The sequence below is a fragment of the Ursus arctos genome, unplaced genomic scaffold (genome assembly GCF_023065955.2).
Source record: "Ursus arctos isolate Adak ecotype North America unplaced genomic scaffold, UrsArc2.0 scaffold_11, whole genome shotgun sequence".
Taxonomy (NCBI): domain Eukaryota; kingdom Metazoa; phylum Chordata; class Mammalia; order Carnivora; family Ursidae; genus Ursus; species Ursus arctos.
Genome location: NW_026622775.1, coordinates 44,563,556 through 44,584,003, shown reverse-complemented (window position 1 = coordinate 44,584,003; position 20,448 = coordinate 44,563,556). Strand labels below are relative to the sequence as shown.

At 37.3% G+C, this 20,448-nt stretch overlaps 1 protein-coding gene across 6 annotated transcripts in view; it reads left to right on the top strand.

The window, feature by feature from the left end:
- Positions 1-17,797, top strand: part of PDGFC (platelet derived growth factor C) — a 200,079-nt gene extending 182,282 nt beyond the window's left edge. For 4 of the 6 annotated variants that reach the window (XM_057310144.1, XM_057310145.1, XM_057310142.1 and 1 more), the window contains exons 5-7: positions 5,270-5,477; positions 10,241-10,458; positions 16,242-17,797. In XM_057310144.1, the coding sequence (XP_057166127.1) occupies positions 5,270-5,477; positions 10,241-10,458; positions 16,242-16,358 (543 nt within the window). In that variant the 3' untranslated portion in view covers positions 16,359-17,797. The remainder of the gene's footprint in view (positions 1-5,269; positions 5,478-10,240; positions 10,459-16,241) is intronic. The other 2 variants (XM_026499545.4, XM_057310146.1) reach the window with 2 other exon arrangements.
- The last annotated feature ends 2,651 nt before the right edge of the window (positions 17,798-20,448 follow it).

Genomic DNA, 20,448 nt, shown 5'->3' with positions numbered 1-20,448 from the left:
TATAATGCCCTCAAGTTCCATCCTCAAGTTGTCATAAATGTAAGAATTTCCTTCTTTCTCATGGCTGACTAATACTCCATTGTAAATATACACCACATTTTCATTATCCATTCATCCATTGGTGAATACTTAGGTTGTTTCCATATCTTGGCTATTGTGAATAACGCTGCAGTAAACATAGGGTAAATATATTTTGATATCCTGTTTTCATTCCTTTGGATGTATATCCAGGAATGGGATTGCTGGATGATATGGTAGTTCTCTTTTTAATTTTGTACAGAACCTCCATACTGTTTTCCATAATGGCTGAACAAATTTACATTCCCACAGCAGTGCCTAAGGATTTTTTGAAAATAACACCAAAAGCACAAGGAACAAAAGCAAAAATTTTCAAGTGGGACTATATTAAAATAAAAAGCTTCTGCACATCAAAGAAACAGTCAACCAAATGAAAAGGCAACATGTGGAATGGGACAGAACATTTGCAAACCATATATCACATAAGGGGTTCATATCCAAAATATATCAAGAACTCATACAACTCAATTACCAAAACCAAACAATCTGATTTTTTTAAAATAGGCAGAGAATCTCAATAGACATTTTTTTTTTCAAAGCAGGCATCCAAATGGCTAACAGTACATGAAAAGATGCCTAACATTACTAGTCATCAGGGAAATGCAAATCAAAACCACAATGAGATATCACCTCACACCTGTTAGAATGGCTGTCATCAAGAGGACAGGAGATGAGTGTTGGCAAGGATGTGGAGAAAATGAACCCTCTCGTTTCTGACAATTATACCGAATTCTTAAATTAAAACCTGGAAAGAAACTTAGAGGTGACTGAGTTTAGCAGCTGTTGCTTTACAGAGGAGGAAACTGAGGCTCGGAGGGCTTATAGTATCTGCCCAAATGCTCTTCCCTAAATGTGAGCAGCTCCAGGATTAGAGTCTAGACTCACTGGCTCTTGATAGGGCTCTTCTCTCACATCATTTTTTCATTCAGAATGACTTTCACCAAGAAATTTAAAAGACCTCGTTTTGTGTAGGACCCTTCTTGAGGGTCACATGGCACTGACATTTTGGAAAGGCATTGTTTGACAGGACACTTCACTGCAAAGAGATTTCAGATCTCCTTCTGCTCTTTCACCATCTATCCCTCCAAGTAACATACCTGAACATCTACGCTGGGACTAGACAATCACCAGGTTGTCACTGCTACCCTGCACGTAATGGCAGGAAAGCTTTTCTCTGGCTCACTAAGGGTGTTGATTTAGTTTACATTACAGGACACCAAGAAACTGTGCCTTCCATTACTGACCATTATCATCCGCTAAATAGTCTTAGGGCAACCCATAACTTAAGTAATAAGTATCTCTTTTCGTGATGGATGGAAGAGAGAGGAAGTGGAGAATGTGCAGCTCCAATTCAATTCAAGGCACTTAGCCCAACATAAGTATTTCTAAATACAAAAGATATTGTTAGAATTCTTTAGACACTAAATCTTGGAGAAAAGGCTATGACTTAGACTAAAAAGAGTAGTTTTTGGTTAGAGGAAAAACTAAAACTTAAAAAATCAGAGGACATTTTTTTCCTCTGTTTTTTTCCATCACTCCCCCTTTTCTCTGAGAATCCCTTTAGACGGCTTAGAAAAGCAGAACTACAAAAGTGAACAACTTGGTTGTTCCTTGAATCGGTGGGTGTGGTTAAGAGTCATGAGAAGGCCCTTAACGAAAGCACTGCTTCCTCTGTTCTGTCCAAAGATTGATTCTTAGAATCCAGGGGAAGAAGTTGATCATCCCCTCCTGTTTTGGGGTAGGGACAGCTGTGTGTGTGTCTTAAAAAGTTATCTTATTTTAATTTAAATATTTAGAAACTTGGAAGTTTATGACATTGACCAGTACATACATGCAGTCATGTATGCGAAGTGGTGTTCTCTCAATCTTTGTCATTTCAGGGGATCGGTATTCTAATACTTCATAGAACCCAAGGTGTGCGTATTTTGTTTGTTCAATATCACAGGCTTATTTTGTTTTGCTTTCTTTTGTATAAATACTTCGTACTTTTATCTAAGCAGTGTTGATATCAGTTGGAACTTTTCATTGCTTCAAAAGTAACACTCTATGCAGAGAGTCTCAAATAAACGTGGAAACAAAATAAGCCAACCCATGCTTGGGTTATGGTCTAATTGAAAATAGCTTAAATAACAATTTTATATCATACCTAAAATATACATCTGCACTCTGACATTTTAATGAAGAATATATTTTTGTTTTAGCTTTCTGTATTTACTTTCGGTGTGCAGATCATGACACATTTGATTTGTTTTATATCGTCATAGTCATGAGTAATAACTCAGTTATTCTTTGAGTATTACCAACCCTTAATTTTCACTTTACATAAACATACATTTTAGCTTATCTTTTAAAAATTTGCAAAACATTTGCATTAACCTTTTCACATTATAAATTTAATCAGTATTACCAAATTGGTTGAATTAAGAGTGCAAGCTTTTGTTAGATAATTGTTTATTTATATCCATAATATAGTTATTAACTGTAATGGTACTCTCTATCAAAGCAATATTGCATTTCTTGGACAACTAAAAAAATACTGAAAGTAAATAGAAATGTATTACATTTGGTTTCTACTCTCAAAAGTTGGATAGAATAATTGAAAACATCTTAGTGCTAATAACATTTTAGTCAGACTCTTGATATTATTGAAATTAGATCTTTAAAATAAGAATTAAATCAGTGTTGACCCAAGACTACCACATTCATTTCTGCTGATTGTGTGGTATAAAAATGCCCCCTTCTGTGGGCAGAGAGGGCTCTGCACCCATAAAGCTATGAGCCCCAGCAGGGGTATGCCTACCCCAGAGAACAGTGGTCCTTTTTTTTTTTTTTTTTTTGGTCCACTTTCTAATTTACAGAGCAGCTTCTGCTTTTCAAACCATGTGCCCAGGGGATAGCCCAGAAAGGGGATCTTTTTCAAATTGACACAATTGAGATATATGGCCAATGATGGCCCTGTTATTAATGAAATTTTCATGGATGAATCGTGTTTCAAGAGAGACCATTATAAATGGTAAAGATTTACTGTGTGGATCACAGGAGGGAGGGTTTCACATATGGGGGAAGGGGAGCAGCATTTAGCATGGGTAGAGGTACAAAGTCTGCGATGAATATGACATGTGCAGTAGTTAGTGAAGAGACTGGATTGATTGGAACAAAATGTTCATGTCTTTGATGAGTAGAGGATTAGATGGGAAAGGTGAGCAGAGGTCAGATTGTGAGGATGCTGAGTGCAGGGTAAGGAATTTGGATTTTATCCTCCAGATGAGAAATCACTCTAGGCATTTGTTCAAATTCATCACATGATCAGTGATAACTTATTTTAGGTAGATTAACCCAGGGTTATGCGGCAGAGAATAAAGGGAATAAGCAAAGACTGAAGGCAGGTCAACAAAGTTAGCAGCTGCTATAAATAGTACGTTGTTTCCAGTTTCTGGTCCAGGGTGTCCAAGTAATCAGGATGAAAAGGAAGAGCTTACATGATGGTTACTTAAATTATTATAACAAATGTTATAACTTTTACTGGATCTCTCAAAGGAACCTATATTTATTATAAAAATGTTAAAATTATGGACATGTATGTTGTATATATTTATGTATCTTGAATCAAGGCATATTTATATAGCTTGGGGATTTTTTTTTTTTTGTCGTTTACTATCGTAGACGTTTCTTTTATTAATGAAAATTCTTAGAGGACCTAATTTTTAATGACTGTACATCATTTCAGTTTGAGTACAGTACAAGTAACTATTCCAATATTATAAATGTAGATTTGTCATCAACTTTCTGTTATTGTAAATACTACTGTAATAAACATCAGTTGACATAAATGTCTTATTCCATGCTCTTCCTCTCCCCTCCTCTGCAAAAATAATAATAATAAATAAAAGTAATAAATAATAAAAAAATAAGTTGGGCATTTGATCATGTATTTATTTCGCCTATTTTGATTTCAGTTCTGATCTACCACTCCCTACCTTTAGTCCGCTTTTTAAAAGTCGGTGGTTGTGGGGGCAGGTTTGTTCTTGAACTTTAACTGAAATTATTGCCTCATTTGTTGCTTCCCATTTAAAATGATGTATTTTAATCCATTGCTTTATAGCTGGGCATTTAGATTATTTTGAATTTTTCTCGATTTCAAACAACACTGTGATGAATATCATTGCACGTATTTCCATGTGCACAAATAAAAAGATGTAAACCTCAAAAGCGAATTACAAAGACATGGATCCTGTAAATCTTTTATTCGAATATCCTGTGTACATCCATTAAATCAACTGAAGTGGTTGTACCAATTTTTATACTCACTTCTGCAGGCGGAACAGAGAAATTCCAATTTACCCACATCCTTGGCAATCCTTTCTTTTAAATCCTTGCCAATCTCATGTACATGAAATAGTATCTCCTTTTTTGTATGTAAAATAATACCTCACTTTGTTTTGCATTTCTCTGATAACAAATGAATTTTAGCATGCTTTTATGTGTCGTTTGGCCATTCAAGCCTCTTGTCTGGAATTTGCCCATTCTCTGCTGAGTTGTTGGGCTTTTTTGGTATATGCTAGACACTAATCCTGTGACCGTTATGTCATTTATCAGGCCATTCTCCCAGTGACTGTCTTTTAATACTGTTTAAAAAAAAAAAAAAAAAAGGCATGGGCAAATGTATCAAAGTTATTTTTTATGGTTTGGGTGTTCTCTATCTTGACTAACAAGTTCTTCTCCAATGTGAAAGGCTTTTTGCCTATGTTTTCTAATTCTTCGTGGGTTAATTACTTTATATTAAGTTTTTAATTTGTCTGGCACTCATTTGCATAACTACCTGGTGATTTTCCAGATTCAGGAAAATGGAAAGTGAAAAACAAAAGAAAAATTGGGTAAATGGTATTACAATTTCCATTGTAAGTCCCTAATTGAACCACAGAGACGTTTTCCTTTTTATTTAAGCAACAGATACCCACATCCGCCATGGCTTGTGATAATGAAGGTTAACATCTCTCTCATTGACTGCACAGAGATCTATTGGAATTCATCTAGATGAAGTCTTTGCAAAGCAATTACTTCTAATTTGGGTTGAATACCATTTCACTTCCCTTGCATTTTCAGCCTCAGTTTACCTTACTCCATGCCTAAGTCCAGAAGAAATACATTGTCATTTTTAAAACAGTTAACATAAGATTCATTTTACTTTCAGCAATTCACAGAGGCCGTGAGCCCTTCCGTGTTACCCCCTTCAGCTTTGCCACTGGATCTGCTTAATAATGCTGTCACTGCGTTTAGTACCTTGGAAGATCTCATTCGGTATCTTGAACCAGACAGATGGCAGTTGGACTTGGAAGATCTATATAGGCCAACTTGGCAACTTCTTGGCAAGGCTTTTGTTTTTGGAAGAAAATCCAGAGGTAAGTTCTCTCTTCAGATTAGAACCTCGTTTAATTTTTTTAGCAATTTTAGTGTTCTGGATTCTTCCACCATAGCTTCTAAGGAGTTGAGTTTAAAATCCTTCCATGATATATGTAAATAACCCATTTTTGTAACAGTTGAGAATATTTACACATTAAATAAAAATGCCTACAAAGAGAAGCAATTATAATTCATGGGGTTTGAAAGATTAAACGGAACACTTTTGCTGAAAATTCTTGCCATTTCTTTAATTCAAAAATATCATTTTGGTGAAGTCCTCTATTATGTTTCATGAGACTCATTGCTTATTCAAATCTAATATTTGGGGTATATTGATTTAGAGATGAGAGGGAGATTATTTTAGCTGCTAAACCAGATTTGGGCCTTAGAAAAGGGACAGAAATAAAAATCATTACCTACCATGACCCCATGGGTCAGGGTTATATTAATTTCAATCTCTTAAGCCTACAAACTTCTATAAATAATGTGGAAAATAACAGTGGTTCATCACAAAATAGAACTAGGAGTTTCCAAGATAGGATTCAAAGCAAGAAAAAAATGACCGAAGGGAACCCACACCATCATAATTGTTCTGTCTATAAATTTGCCTCCGAAATGATCGTTTGACCCTATGAGTGCATCTCTGTTCAAGAATGAAAGTGTTGATAATTAAACTTAATTTCACATGGTCAAGAAATTGGAAATAACGTTAACCGAGTCGTCCCTAAGGTTAGCTAATTTTCCTTGTAACATTAGGATTGGAAAGTATCCATATCAGACGCAAATGAAACAGTAATAGAAATAACTGGCTAATCATAATGCACTCAAAAAATGTGTTTCAGGCTCTCAGAAACATTGACATCTACCCAGGGTCTCTCTAGAGAATGGAATGAGTCTGGAGAATTTATATGGAAGGAACAGTGTTTAGTTAGTTTGAGCAATTCACAAGGACAGATTGCACCAGACTTGTTCTTCTAAATCTTGTCAGAAAGAAACCGGATTCCTGCCCTTTCCTGCTAGTAGTTGCAGCCCTTCTGGATCAAGAGCTTTAATCTCAGCAGGTCATGTCCAGACTTGCCCAACCGTGGTATTTTGCTATGCCAACAGACGTGGTTTCCTCTCAGCAATATTTGAAATCGGTGTTCAGGTACATGGGCAGCCGAATCCTGTCCAAATGCTGAAAGCTGTTGCATATTTATAAGATTTGATCTTGATGAATAACTTGATGAATAACTTACGAACACTTCCCTTCCCTCCCACTTAGGAACAGGAAAATGAAGATCTGCAAGGCTAGCTGAAACACTTGTGAATAGAGCCTTTGTTAGATTTGAAGTAGATTATCATGTTGATCTGGAAAAAGCAAAGGGAGTAAACCAGGTTCTAAACTCAGATCCTTTTTTTGACAGCTGATCTCAGGACTCCAGCCTCATCATCTCCCTTCTAGGCCTCTATGCCCGCACCTCTCCACCTGGTGCTCAGTGAAGATTTGGCCAGAGGCTAGCATGTATTTAAAAGCATCCAGCACTGAACCAGATCTTTCAAATATTCATTTAGCACTTTCCAAATTGAAGCCCTTGCAGTTTGCCAAAACTATTAACTTTTTAAGCGTCCAGTAAGTGTGAGAAAAGCAGTGTATATTTTTGGAACTCTACATAAACTAAAATGCAGGTGTGGGATAACATCTATATAGACAAAACCAACTCCCCTCCCAAGAGTCTTTCTACAAAGGAACAAGGAGTGAAACGTTTAAAAGCTTCTAATTAGACATCGAAATTGATTTTCCACAGAATAAACATATCACAGTGTTACCACATTCGTCTTAGAAAGACCACCCTCAGATTGCATTACAGTAATAGAATATCCTTGGGCTGAATATCTTAAAAGAAGGAGCAACTAACAAAGTGTATCCATGATTTTTTTTCAGTCAGTATTAGCTTTTTTAGTAAAACTTGCAATACTGGTGAATCTGAACAAGAAAATCTGCATTAAGAAAAATGACTTTAATGGTGTCACACTCAAAATCTTCATTCTTTAGAAAGACCAACTAACACGTGTGTTGTCTTAGGAAGTACTGACAGAAAGGAAATAAAGAACCCAAACACTGATTTTCATTTTTCAAATATTTTACGGTGGGAAACCTCCATAAGACTAGAGTTGAGTTATATATATAAAAAAAAAATGTGTTGGACATGATCTTTCTTTCTCTTTTTTGATCTTTTTCTTTTGGGGTTTTTTGTTTTGTTTGTTTTTTTTTTTTCATTTTTCTTGCCCACAAGTTCTGCGCAATGGTTGGAGAATTTGTGACATCAAATTATAGTCACATGACTTATTTTAATGACGCTTAGATGAGTTTGAAGCCTTAGGGGTAGGAAGCTTACATTTCAAATAAGATATGCCAAATTGAAAATCCCTAATTGTATTTGTAGTGTGCACTGTGTCAAGGTTTTTCAGTGTTTTTGTTTTTGTTTTCCTTTTCTTCCTCTGGCTTAGGGTTTTCATTCATACCTGCTACTGCAGAAAAAGAAAACACCTTATTTTCTAAGTCAGGCTTACCCAGCACTTAAAAAGGGCTTTTGACTGTTGTGTCAAACATGATAAATGAGTGGAAGCTAAGTTGCAAGTGTGTTTAAATTTTCACATTGTAGCAGGTATCGTAACTCAGCTCACTGGGGAAATCTATCTAACCTTTTATTGTGGTTAAGTAAACATTTTAAAGTGAACATATACAGTCTCATTTTCTAGTTCCATGAAATAGTGTGTTTCAAACTGAGGTAGATGAATAGCCTTTGAAGCTGAGAGCTTCATTCACATTCTAAAGAGGTATACATCTTAAATAAGCATTGAAAATCTTGGCAACTGGCTTTTGTATTGTATGTATGTGCATGTTTTCGACTTTCTAAACCCTTCTTGCCTAGATATCCACTTCTAGAGAAAAGATTCAGAGACACTCATATGCAGCTTTAACAATGAAAGAGCAGTATGTACATATACTATTAGTTCAGCCAAATGAAATCAGGTGAAATATGTGACATCACTCAACTCAATTATCTCATTACTTTTATTAGAGATAAGTTGGCCTTTTATGGCTCTCAAAAGAATGAACTCATTTCCTCTTAAATATTTAAAAGCTTTCCCTTCACAGGATCATTTTTCAGATGAAAGGGAAATCTTTAAATACTCAGAACAGTGATTTTCTATTGAGTTGGAAAAAAAATAATTTTTTAGCTAAATAAAATGTTGAAATGAACCTGTAGAATTAGCCTTTCTTTGGCGCTTCCCTATACTTGACCAAGGTTTTGGTCACCCGTATAGTTGGCATGTGCTTATAATTTACAATTGCATGTGCATGATTTATCATATATTTCCTGAAAATGCTTACATTGGCTTCCTTTCACATTTTAGAAAAAACCTGATCACATGTACAAGTAAATATAGAATTGTAAAACAAGCAACAAGAAAACAAGCATGTGATTCTTAATCACCTTGTCATTTTAAAATTATTTTCAAATATTGACACTTAATTTTTAGAACTGCAGTACACAGTGCTTATTATTACTTGAAGCCATCTTTAACCAGAAAATTGGTTTCTTTTTTTCAATTCTTGTTTATAATGTTTCTAATATTAGTGAAAAGGTATTTGGCCAGATTTATTCTATTTAGATAATATTCCAAATTTTAATAATTTTTTGAAGAAAAAATTCTGATGAATTGTATGTTATCCAAAACTCTTCAATTTTATTGGAATTGCTATTATTTGAACATTTCTAGGGAAAAAAAGGCAAAGTAATAAAGCAGAAATTCAAATTCGAGGATATAATAATTAAGTACTCTTCATGTTTTATATTAATTCATATTAAATATGACGTGCTCTTTTGATATAAATTAACTGAGGCAAGTATCATTTTATAGTTAAAAACAGTGATTCTTTGAGAATTTACTACAACAATCTGATGAAAGGATATTTTTGTTTGGTCTTCACAAGTAGGTATTCTTTTAAAGAATAAAACATCACATAGTTAACCAGCTTGCTAAAAGAATAGAGACAATTGTTATAAATTAGACATCTCTCCCCTCCTCTAGAAGGGGAAGAATAGAAATCTGAAGGAGCCTAGTTAAACTGAATTTCAAACATTGTGAATTACTCAGTGTACCGGAAGCAGGGGTTTTCAGCAACCTCAACCCTTTTAAAATGTGTCATTTTTTTCACTCATGGTCTACTCAGCTGTCCTCAAAAATTCATTTCCTTCATGCCCTTTTTGCATTTTCTGAGTCTCATTGCCAGAAAAATTATATAAAGTCCTGGCAGCAAGTTTCTGTAAATTGTTCTTCGTTAATTGCATGAGCTTCTAATCCTTCTAAAAATTGCATTTGTTTTTTAATCCAAGCATTCATCATTTTACATTCTATTCTTCCCGCCAATGCTCTCCTTGTTTACTTTTTTATGAGGGTTAAAAGGTGTAGCCCTCTTTTTCTCTACAAAGTTTCCTATTTATAGCTCTCAACTGTTTTGCTGGCTCTGTTCTTAATATTGCACAATGGCATCTCTTCAATGGTCAGTAAGTCATAATGAAGCTTTGTGGACTATGAAATGAAAGTCCAACTCACGAGCTACGGAGCCCCCCAACCTCCTTAAAGTAAGAAGGGACCTTGTTGGGCATATTGTTGGTGAAATAGAGTCCTCTCTGAAAAGATCTTGATGAAATAAATTCAGGCTCAGGGCATGAGCATGTTATTTTTCTTTGCTTTCTTTTATGCCCTGCAGTGGTGGACCTGAACCTTCTAAAGGAGGAGGTAAGACTGTACAGCTGCACGCCCCGTAACTTCTCGGTGTCCATAAGGGAAGAGCTAAAGAGAACCGATACCATTTTCTGGCCAGGTTGTCTCCTGGTTAAACGCTGTGGTGGAAACTGTGCTTGCTGTCTCCACAACTGCAATGAGTGTCAGTGTGTCCCGAGCAAAGTCACTAAAAAATATCATGAGGTAGGTAGACCCTTTTCTTCTCGGGTTCCTTTGTGTCTTAAGAAAAATAACAAAACCGTGTATCTGGAATGAATTTTTGTTTGGAGAAGAGACGTAGCCTTCGTGGAAACAGAATAAATAAGGTTTACAAAATAGTGCATGTTTTCATTTTTTAAAATTAGGACCTTTGGCTTGAAAACCCAGGCATTAAAGATTTAGAAAGTTTGTCCTGTGATTGTACAACATGGGTGGTCAGTGACGTGTTCATCTGTCTTACAGAAAAACAAACGTGTTCTGCAGGGGGAGAAATGGGTGAAGCTTTTCAACGTTACACTTTTCAAAATATGAAGGGAAGATATTTTAAAGACAGACTTATCTCTGTTGGAGAAAGGAGATCTTTGATATTTATTTTTCCATTTGGGACAATACGGGAACATAAATCCCAAGAAGACGTATTCATAATTATACCAATCTTCCTATTATTCATGTCACCCCAAAGAGCACGTTAAACCTTTTATGGATTCCTTTCATCTCTTTATACTACGGAATTAAGGAAAATATAAATACTAAATGTTAGTAATTATTGTTTTTCAGAGCCTTGCGAACCTTAGAACTTACTCCAAATTTTCATTCGTGCTAGAATATCCCCAGTTATGCCCACCCTTTCTCCAGGAGCAACATGTAGCATTCATTCATCAGGAAGCAAAACATTCTTGATGAGGCAACCTTAATTTTTACGAAATGTTTATATCATACCACGCCGAAATCGGCCCTTCTAACTGCATGTCGGTAAAACTTCATTTCATTACTTTGTATTTTTTCCACTAACCCAAAGAATAATACAGAATAAATAAGTGCTTAATAAATAAAATGATTTTTTCATGGGCGTAAGGACATCAGTAAAACTCACCTGTTACCTAATCTGAAGCTTCCCGGTGCCATCAAGTGCACTTTTTATGACACAGCTGACCCACCCTGCACTGATATTGTGTTGGCAGCTGATAAAGTGGAATCCAGAAGCCCTGGATGCCAATAGCCCAGGGACCCTGTTTCCATGCTAGATCTACCACTAACTTGTAACCATTAGCAAGATAATTAACCTCTGTTGAAATAAATGTAAAATACGATAACCTCTCAGGTTTTTCCCAGCTGTGTTATTCCCTGGCAATCAGTAGATTGCCATTTTTGGAAAGTCACATCCCAAACTGCTGTCTGTGATAAAAAAAAAAAAAGAAAAAAGAAAAAGAAAAAAAAGGACTGTTTACCACCATTACTCATGTTCTACTCTCATTTCTGCATCCCATGCCTCTCAAGATCCTTGTGCTGGGAGCAGTCTCCACTCCCCTTTCTGGAAGGAGATAATCTTGAGCTCCCTGGCTCAGGTTGCTCCAGCCAGGCTATGCTCAGAGGCCAGCCTTCCCTCTACTCTGTGAACCGGGAATCTGAGAGTCAAGAAAAAACCCTTAATATGGCAGTTCCAAGCAGACGCAATAAAATGCCTTAAAATCAAGGCAGGTGTTAGAATTGATTGGTGACTATGAAAGGCTGTGATGAGAACAGGAATTAAGCTAGAATGATCTTTCCTCACCTAAAATCATCTAATTGTGTGCTTTCTAAAGCACATCCCTATTAAATACAGTGTATTTGGGGACCCCGATTTAGCCAACAACTCTTGGAGTTATAGCCACCATCCTGAGAGCTATAAAACCCAGACTAGTCATAGTAGCTTTTTTAAGGAAGCTTGTCAGATGCTGAGCCTACATCATGCTTTTGGTCAGCTAACTCAGTCCTCAGGTCAAGTGCACCCTCGTCTGTCCTATACTCACAGATTTCTTTTCAAATAACATTGGCTTTTGGGTTGTTAAGAAAGTTGCCACAGAGTATGTGGCTTCTATTTTAGCATCTCAGAGAAAACTCTTGTGTGAGGAAAGACTATGGGCAGTGCTTGTAAACTCACTGGCCTTCTTCCAGAATGACGTCACTCCATTATTCTTTAGTCTTTGGGTGCGGTGGTTACGTATGTTTAACCTTACGTACGCACATGCGAGTATGGGTGTTTATCTAATTGTGTGACCACCTCGTACGAGTTTCCCACAAATAGCTCTAAGGCATGTGTGTGTGGAAATACAATACTCCACAGTTCTCACAAATACCTCCAGTAACAATCATGTCTTAATTTTTTATAATGCTTTGTGGGAATCATTAATTTTTCTGTGATAGGTTTTTGTTAACAAATTACCTTGTGAAAAAAAGGGCTTATTTGTTTGGTGTAACTGATCATTTCTGAGGCCTACATTTGTCTCAGTCCTGTGTTTTGGAAGTAAGTTCTGAGTTTAGTACTGCTATTCCTAAAGAAGTGAAAGTATTTGGGGCACCTGAGTGGCTCAGTCAGTTAAGCGTCTGCGTTAGGCTCAGGTCATGATTACAGTTATTCCCTGTTTTGGTTCCTTTACCATTTTCAGTGGCTTCAGCCATTGTACAGAAAATAAGTTTAGAAAATTAAAAGGCTCGTAATATATAGGATGATATTATTGCTACAAGTTTTGATACTGTAGCGTAATCTACGACTACTAAGATTCTTACTGCTTTTGTATCGATTACCAGATACTATTTATTGGAAGATACTATTTATTGGATACTATTTATTTTTGCCCCCCCCCCCCAATTTCTTTAATGATTTTTCTATCTTCCAGGTAGGATTTTTCAGAAAGCAAGACAAGAGCCCTACATATGTATGAACTTAGGTGTTACCTCTTCCTTGAAACACTTCCTACTTTCCTGCCCGTCCCAGCATAACCCGTCCGTCTGCTGGGCACGTGTAGAACTTTAGAGAGATCTCCATTAGAGAATTTTTGCTCTTTCATAATTATTTGTTTTTATTTGTTTTTACCAACTTGAGAACTAAGAACAAAGATCACATTGCAGTGTAATACTTAAGAAAACAGACTCCGAAGCCAGACATCCAGCTCTTTGACTTTGAGCAAATGACTTCACCTTCTGTGCCTCCCATTTCCTCGTGTGTGAAGTGAACACCTCACGCTCATACCTTATTGTGAGGATTCAAGGAGCTGACCAAACACTTAGAATCAGCTCCGGTACATTTCAAGCCCTTAATACATGTTAGCTGTTCTCTTAACTCATCTTCATTCCTCCCCACCCCGTGACTTTGATGATGGCAAATGATCAATAAAGATTTAATGAATTTTGCCCAGAGGTAGGACAAGTATTCCCTTTCAGGCAAAAATATCTATAAGATACTCCGACCATAGAATTGTATTTGTTCTTTTTTCCATCCTCAATTAGCCTAATGATTTTCACCTTGTTTATATCTTTATATACTTTTTTTTTTTTGGTAACATGAAGTATGGCCTTATTCTTTTTGCATAGATCTGTTTTGGGTAAAAAGTATATAATTCAGTGGCCTTTCTCTAGTCATGAGTCCCATCCCCCACGGTTCTGTGGCACCTATAACTTGATGGCACTTTGCACAGTGTAGGCAGTGGCACATGTTCGTCTATTTCTTGATGGTTCTTTCTGCACCTGATCTACTCTCTTCCACAGCCTCTGATTTTAGCTTTTCCCTGAATTACTTTTTCATGGGTTTGTAATTTTAGCTTGAACCTCTCTTTCAAAATTGTGTGAGATGTGCTTCTGCCTTCTTTCTTTGACGCTGTCATAAACTGTGTCCTGAAAACTGTCTTCTTTCATATTATCTGAGACCTGTTGGTCATTTTCCAAGTCTGTCTTTCTCTTCCAAAGTCAAAACAAAACTTTGGAAAGGAATTAAGAAGGAAAGCACTAATTAAGCTGCCTTCCATGTATTAGAATTTCTTATCTAAGATGTAATATCACTAGAACATTATGAGATTCTTCTGCTAATTGTAAATCTCCACAAATGTCAGTAGAGGAAGACTGGGGGTGGGGGTGCGGTCATGGGTGGGGGTGCTTTTATTTGGTGACCGCATCTTGACATAAGCACGTCGAGAGGAAAGGACGATTGTAAGATCGTAGCCTCCCATGGCTGCCTGGTAGGACTGTATACAGTAGCTTCTCTAGCCCTTACCTTTTATAGTCATTTTTCCTCTACTAACTGGGAAAATGTATACAAGTGAAGATAGGAATTAAAGACGTTGGCTAGGCCAGTATTGCAGTTTATCTGGCCACTCAGACGCATTCCAGAAACAATGTTGAACAGAAGTTTGATAAGGTATACCAGCAGTATCTTAAGAGTAGTTCATTTTGATGCCGCCTCAAGTTGTTCAAAATGGTAAGTCATGGACTGACACCTAAGGTAGTATTCAATAGTTTCATGTTAAAATAATATAGTCTTAGTAATTTTTATTCTAGAACTGTGAATGTAATAGAAAATCTGCTTTAAAAGTTTCCTATTTCTCATAACTATTCCAAGACTTTGCAGTTTATCTCTCTAGGAAGAAAGTTACCAAATAAGTAGAATATATGGCTAATAATATATTCTGAGTCTTTATAAAATTATTATCGATCACTCTAACTTTAATAATTCATCTTTGGCCAAAGTACAAATACTGGTTATGTCCCTATTCTCTCTAAAGCTTCTGTTCACTCATGTGCAAAATAGGGGTAATAATTATAAATTACTTCATAGAATTCTTGTGAGTTAAAGTATGTAAAAACATTATTACAGTGCCTGGCACCCAGTAAGCATTCAAAAAATGTTAGCTGATTAACCTTTGATATGACCACATACTCCAAATGAGGTATACACTCTCTACTTTTCTCTTTTAAATCTTCAAATGGAACAGTCATAAGACTTGACTTGTGCCTTTTTGGATTAACGAACATTTCCAGGAAGGGTATCTTTTAGAAGTTGCTCCATGAAGTTATCTTTGTCTTACCCAGACAGCAGAGAAACTAGACCACTTCGTATTATTATGTGCTCTGGTCTTTGTTCATAATCCGAACAAACACAGTTCCTGAAACATTATTGTTTCTATTATAAGAAACACAAATCCGCACTGAATAGGGAGTTCTTATCAAATACTTCAGATAATCTTTTATAGAATGCATAGCTGTGTCCTCCTGTCACAGTGTTAAAAAGAAATACCTTTAGTATCGGTGTCTATTTTGCTGTATGTTTTTATTAAAAAGCCAGACTGCACATGAACTTCATTTAATAGAGGCATCATTGTTACTATCGCTCAACCGCCGGATACTGCACAAGTATCCAGCTGCACAGAGTTAGCTGTGACGGAGGCTGATGTCTATGAAGTACATCTAATCCGTCTCATCAAGTTTATAGAGGACTTGAAGCGTAGCCAAGAAAATTAACGAGTGGCATCATTGAGCAAACTCAGCTGTAGCGTGATCGCGTTTCCTTCCTCGGTACTGTAGTACTTGCATCACTTCAAGTACGAATATTTGTTACATGTGTGAAAAAATGAATGAGTGAAAGAAACCAACAAACGGAAAAAGGAGTGGGCAGTAGGGGTTTCAGAATACTCAGTCGAGGTGAACTTCTCTGCCAGTTTGTCAGGGGAGTAAAATAAAAAGCGCGCAGTGAGACTTTCAATGGAAGGACTGCTCTATACGCAGAGACAGCATCCTTCCAAGTGGCTGATATTAAAACATATATGATGATCATTTAGGATCTCTCCGAGGGGTAGGGGAGTGTGTTCATGATGCCTTCACTAGGAAAAAGTCAAAATTTCGTCAGTCTTCCTTGGGCCCCAAGAGTCTTTGCTGGAATTTTACTTGTCCGTGGAATCAAAAGTTACAGATGTTGGTTGATTTTAACAACGGCTTGCTTATATGTTGTTCCCTTTCAGGTCCTTCAGTTGAGACCAAAGAGTGGGGTCCGGGGATTGCATAAATCTCTCACAGACGTGGCCCTGGAGCACCACGAGGAGTGTGACTGTGTGTGCAGAGGGCACACGGGAGGATAACCTCATGCATCAGCGCGCGCGGCCTCTCCCAGAACAGTGCGGCTCCGTGGCTGATCTGTTCTAGAACTTGCTCATTATCTCCATCCGTAATCTCAGTTGTTTGCTTCAGGGACCTTTCATCTGCAGGATTGGCAGAGTGTTCTAAAAGAGGAGACACCGAACGGAATTAGAAGTTGTGCAACAGCTCTTTTGAGAGGAGGCCCAAAAGACGGGAGAAAAGTCTTTGGGCGTGGAGAGAAACGAAATGTTGTCCATCACTAGCTAGTTACAGAGTTCCCATGCCCTTCCTCAGCTAGCTGTGCTGTGTGTATCCACGGTCTCCCTACGGCTTAGGCTAATGTCAGTACAGGAAAAAACTGTGTGCAGATAAGCACCTGATTCTGTTGCCTTGCTTAACTCTCAAGCTCCATGTGCTGGGCCTAAAATCACAGAAATCTGGAATTGTTTCCTTAGATTCACATATATAAACCAGAGTGTTCTATGTTCTACAAACTTGGTTCTTAAAAAGGAACTGTGTCGCTATGAATCAGACTTGTGTCATGCTGGTAGGAAAGACTGGATTTTCCATATTCCTTACTAAAATTTCTACCGTTTAGAAGAAGAGAACTACATTCATGGTTTGGAAGAGACAAACCTGAAAAGAAGAGTGGCCTTATCTTCACTTTATCTATAAGTTGGTTTATTTGTTTTATTGTGTACATTTTTATATTCTCCTTTTGACATTATAACTGTTTGCTTTTCTAATCTTGTTAAATATATCTATTTTTACCAAAGGTATTTAATATTCTTTTTTATGACAACCTAGATCGACTATTTTTAGTGTGGTAAATTTTTCTAAACAGAATTGTTATAGCCAGAGGAACAAAGATGACATAAAATATTGTTGCTCTGACAAAAAATACATGTATTTCATTCTCATACGGTGCTAGAGTTTAGATTAACCTGCATTTTAAAATACTGAAGTGGGAAATCAATAGAATTTGATAAGTCACAAAGACTTTTTGAAAATAAATGATCATGTCTTCTGCCCCTATTATTGGAGATGCAAATAAACAAGCAACATACATTCAGATCCAGTCGTGACTAAACCCTAGCCCTTCTTTTGGGAAGTGTGAGCCTAGCTCAGAAGAAAAAAGCACCTTGAAAAGAGACTGGACAGCTTCCTGACTAAGCGTGCTCTGCTGTCCTGTAGGAACACATCCTATTTATTGTGATGTTCTGGTTTTATTATCTTTAAACTCTGTTCCATACCCTTGTATAAATACGTGGATATTTTTATGTACAGAAGTATATCCTTTAACCAGTTCACTTATTGTACTCTTTGGCAATTGAAATGAAAATCAGTAAAATACTTTGCTTGTACAATGCTTAATATTGTGCCTAGGTTATGTGGTGACTATTTGAATTAAAAATGTACTGAATCACCAAAAAAAAAAAAATGTGGCTATTTTGGGGAGAAATGGAGTGTGTGTGTGTGTGTGTGTGTGTGCGCGCGTGCAAGATTTGTCTCTTGAATTCCAAGACAGTGAAAGTAATCAAGCTTCACGTTAACCATGATTTCCATTATCCAAAGGCCTGTATCCATTCAAAAGACAGGTAGAAAAGCGCTGAGGTGTCCCTGTCTCTTGTCTCTGGTGTTTTGGAGCCGTTTTCTTTATCTCACTGATCTCTGGTAAATTAAATTGCACCTGACTTGAAAGTTTTATGTGATATATGAAATACTTAGCGATCGATTGTATGGCAGTATGAAACTGAAAAAAAGAACCTTGTAACTTCCCGCTGTCTTCATTCGCAGTGGTCGATGTTAGGTGGGATGAGCGTGAGTTGGTTTGGCACACAGACTACACGTACCTTAGCTGGCACCCTACCTAAGGGGCGGATCCTCACCCTCCGGTACGGATTTCCATGCAGGGCTTGTGTCTTATCTCCGCCCTTCTCCCTGGTCCAGAGGGCTAGGGCCCAGGGCTCTGCTGTCTTCAGACTCCTCCTCTAGGTCTGGGCAGTCCTCTTTCTGGGTACTTTTCCACCCAGCGGTCCTACCCTGTGCCCAACCACGTGGAGACCAAATAAATAAAATGAACATACACCTGTTGTCTTATTGACTTAGCTTTTCATGGTTCTGTCCCAGCCCTGGAGAGGCCTACTAGGTGTAGCTCCACTCTGCTCCACTGAAAATGGGTCTCTGCCTCGGCAGTTCACAGCTCACACAAGCATAGCAGCGCTGGAGTAAATCTGACAGTAAATGACCTGTGTAACTGTGTAAGATCCAGCGCCTCCAACCATTGAGTGGAACACCTTCTTTCCCTCTTATTTTTGAATATTTATTTCTTGTTTACTTATAAAATATTAAAAACCAAAACAAATTGCTCTATAAAGGTAGTCCCACAGGCTGTTGCCAGTGAGTGGGAAGAATGTGAGGGCTAACTGCTTTATGCTTAGTCACTCATAGACCTTACTGTGTATTTGACTTAAAAAAAAAAAAAAATCAGCCCAGGTTTTAATGGCACATGTGACCATCATATTTCAGAATTCCAGAAAAATATTGTCTGTATTGACCACCACTGTGGTCAATGTTTTTAATGTGATATCTTTGATTCGTGCCCTTTGTCCCTTGAGATGGACTGTTTTGCTACCTTGTGGTTTTTATTAAAATAAAAGAACAATCCTTAATTGGCACAAAGCAGGCTTTCATGTCTAGTTTTCATTTTCTAGATCTCATTCCCGTTCTCATCTAGCAATAAGTGTATGCATTTTGGAAAGGTACAAATGACAAAGTAATGAGAATTTATGCTGTGAAAACACCCTGGCTTGATTTTGTTTTCCTCAGCACATCCCTCTCTCCAGGTGCATTCACTTAAGCTTGTGCTCGGGTTTAAGGAAAGGCAGAAAATACAAGTCTCACTTAATATCATATATTTAACATAATGAAATACCCTTATCTCTAAAAAGATTCTGACATTTTAATCTATTTTAATTATATGTTATAAATGCATTTGAAGGTACAATCACTATCCTTTACGTTCATAGGAAGGAGTAGAAAATTGAAAATATAATTGATCTCTTGTTTTACATCCTATTTTTCCTTTATGCTTCGTATGCAATCAGTCAGCAAGTCCCACTGGCTTTACCTTTCCAAAAATCTGTTGTGTTTGCGTCTCCCTCTCCATTTCTGCAGCTGTTGCCCCAATTTAGAGCCACATTCTGCTGCCCACTCTCCTTTCCCCAGTTTTCTGGCCCCCGGTCTCACTCACCTCTGATCTGCCCTTCGTGCCACAGAAGGGCGGGAGTTGGTGGGGGGGGCTTCCAACAAATCTGATTACGTCACTGGGGTGGAAAATTTATAATTGAACTTTGTGAGATTAAATTGTAATTCTCTGCATGGCACTCAGAATTTATTAGAATCTTATTGTTTCTGCTCATTTTGCACCATCAAGCCTAACATACAGCTCCAGTGAATGAATACACCTAACAGTTTCATGAAAATATCAGTACTTGCCCACGTCTGGGTGCCGGTTCACGCTGTGCTCTCTTTGAAGCATCGTTCCTGTGCTTACCTATCTCATTAGCTTCTTCTCAAATCTCAGCTCAAATGCCACTCCTCAGCAAAGCTTTTCTTCCTTGACTCCCACTAGAATTCAGCCATTTCCCCTATGCTCCCAGGAATATTGCAGTTATAAATATTGTCCTATTGATTATAATTACCTGCCCTCTTTTCATTTCGCAGGCTTCTAGTCTAACAAATACATGATTTTTTAAAAAATATAGCAGTGAATATGACATCAGGACCCCTGAAGATTCCAAATATCTCTTACAGATGAAAGAGTTAGTAAATAGGAGCTGGATACTTTTTAGTTGTAATCAATCCAGTCTACCGGTTATGTTGGGGCACCTGTCACCATAATTACGGCGTGCAGACAAGAAAGTTCTTTGTCACTTAAAGTGACAATGATTTTCTTCTTTATTTTTTTTTTTTAAGATTTTATTTATTTATTTAACAGAGATAGAGACAGCCAGAGAGAGAGGGAACACAAGCAGGGGGAGTGGGAGAGGAAGAAGCAGGCTCATAGCAGAGGAGCCTGATGTGGGGCTC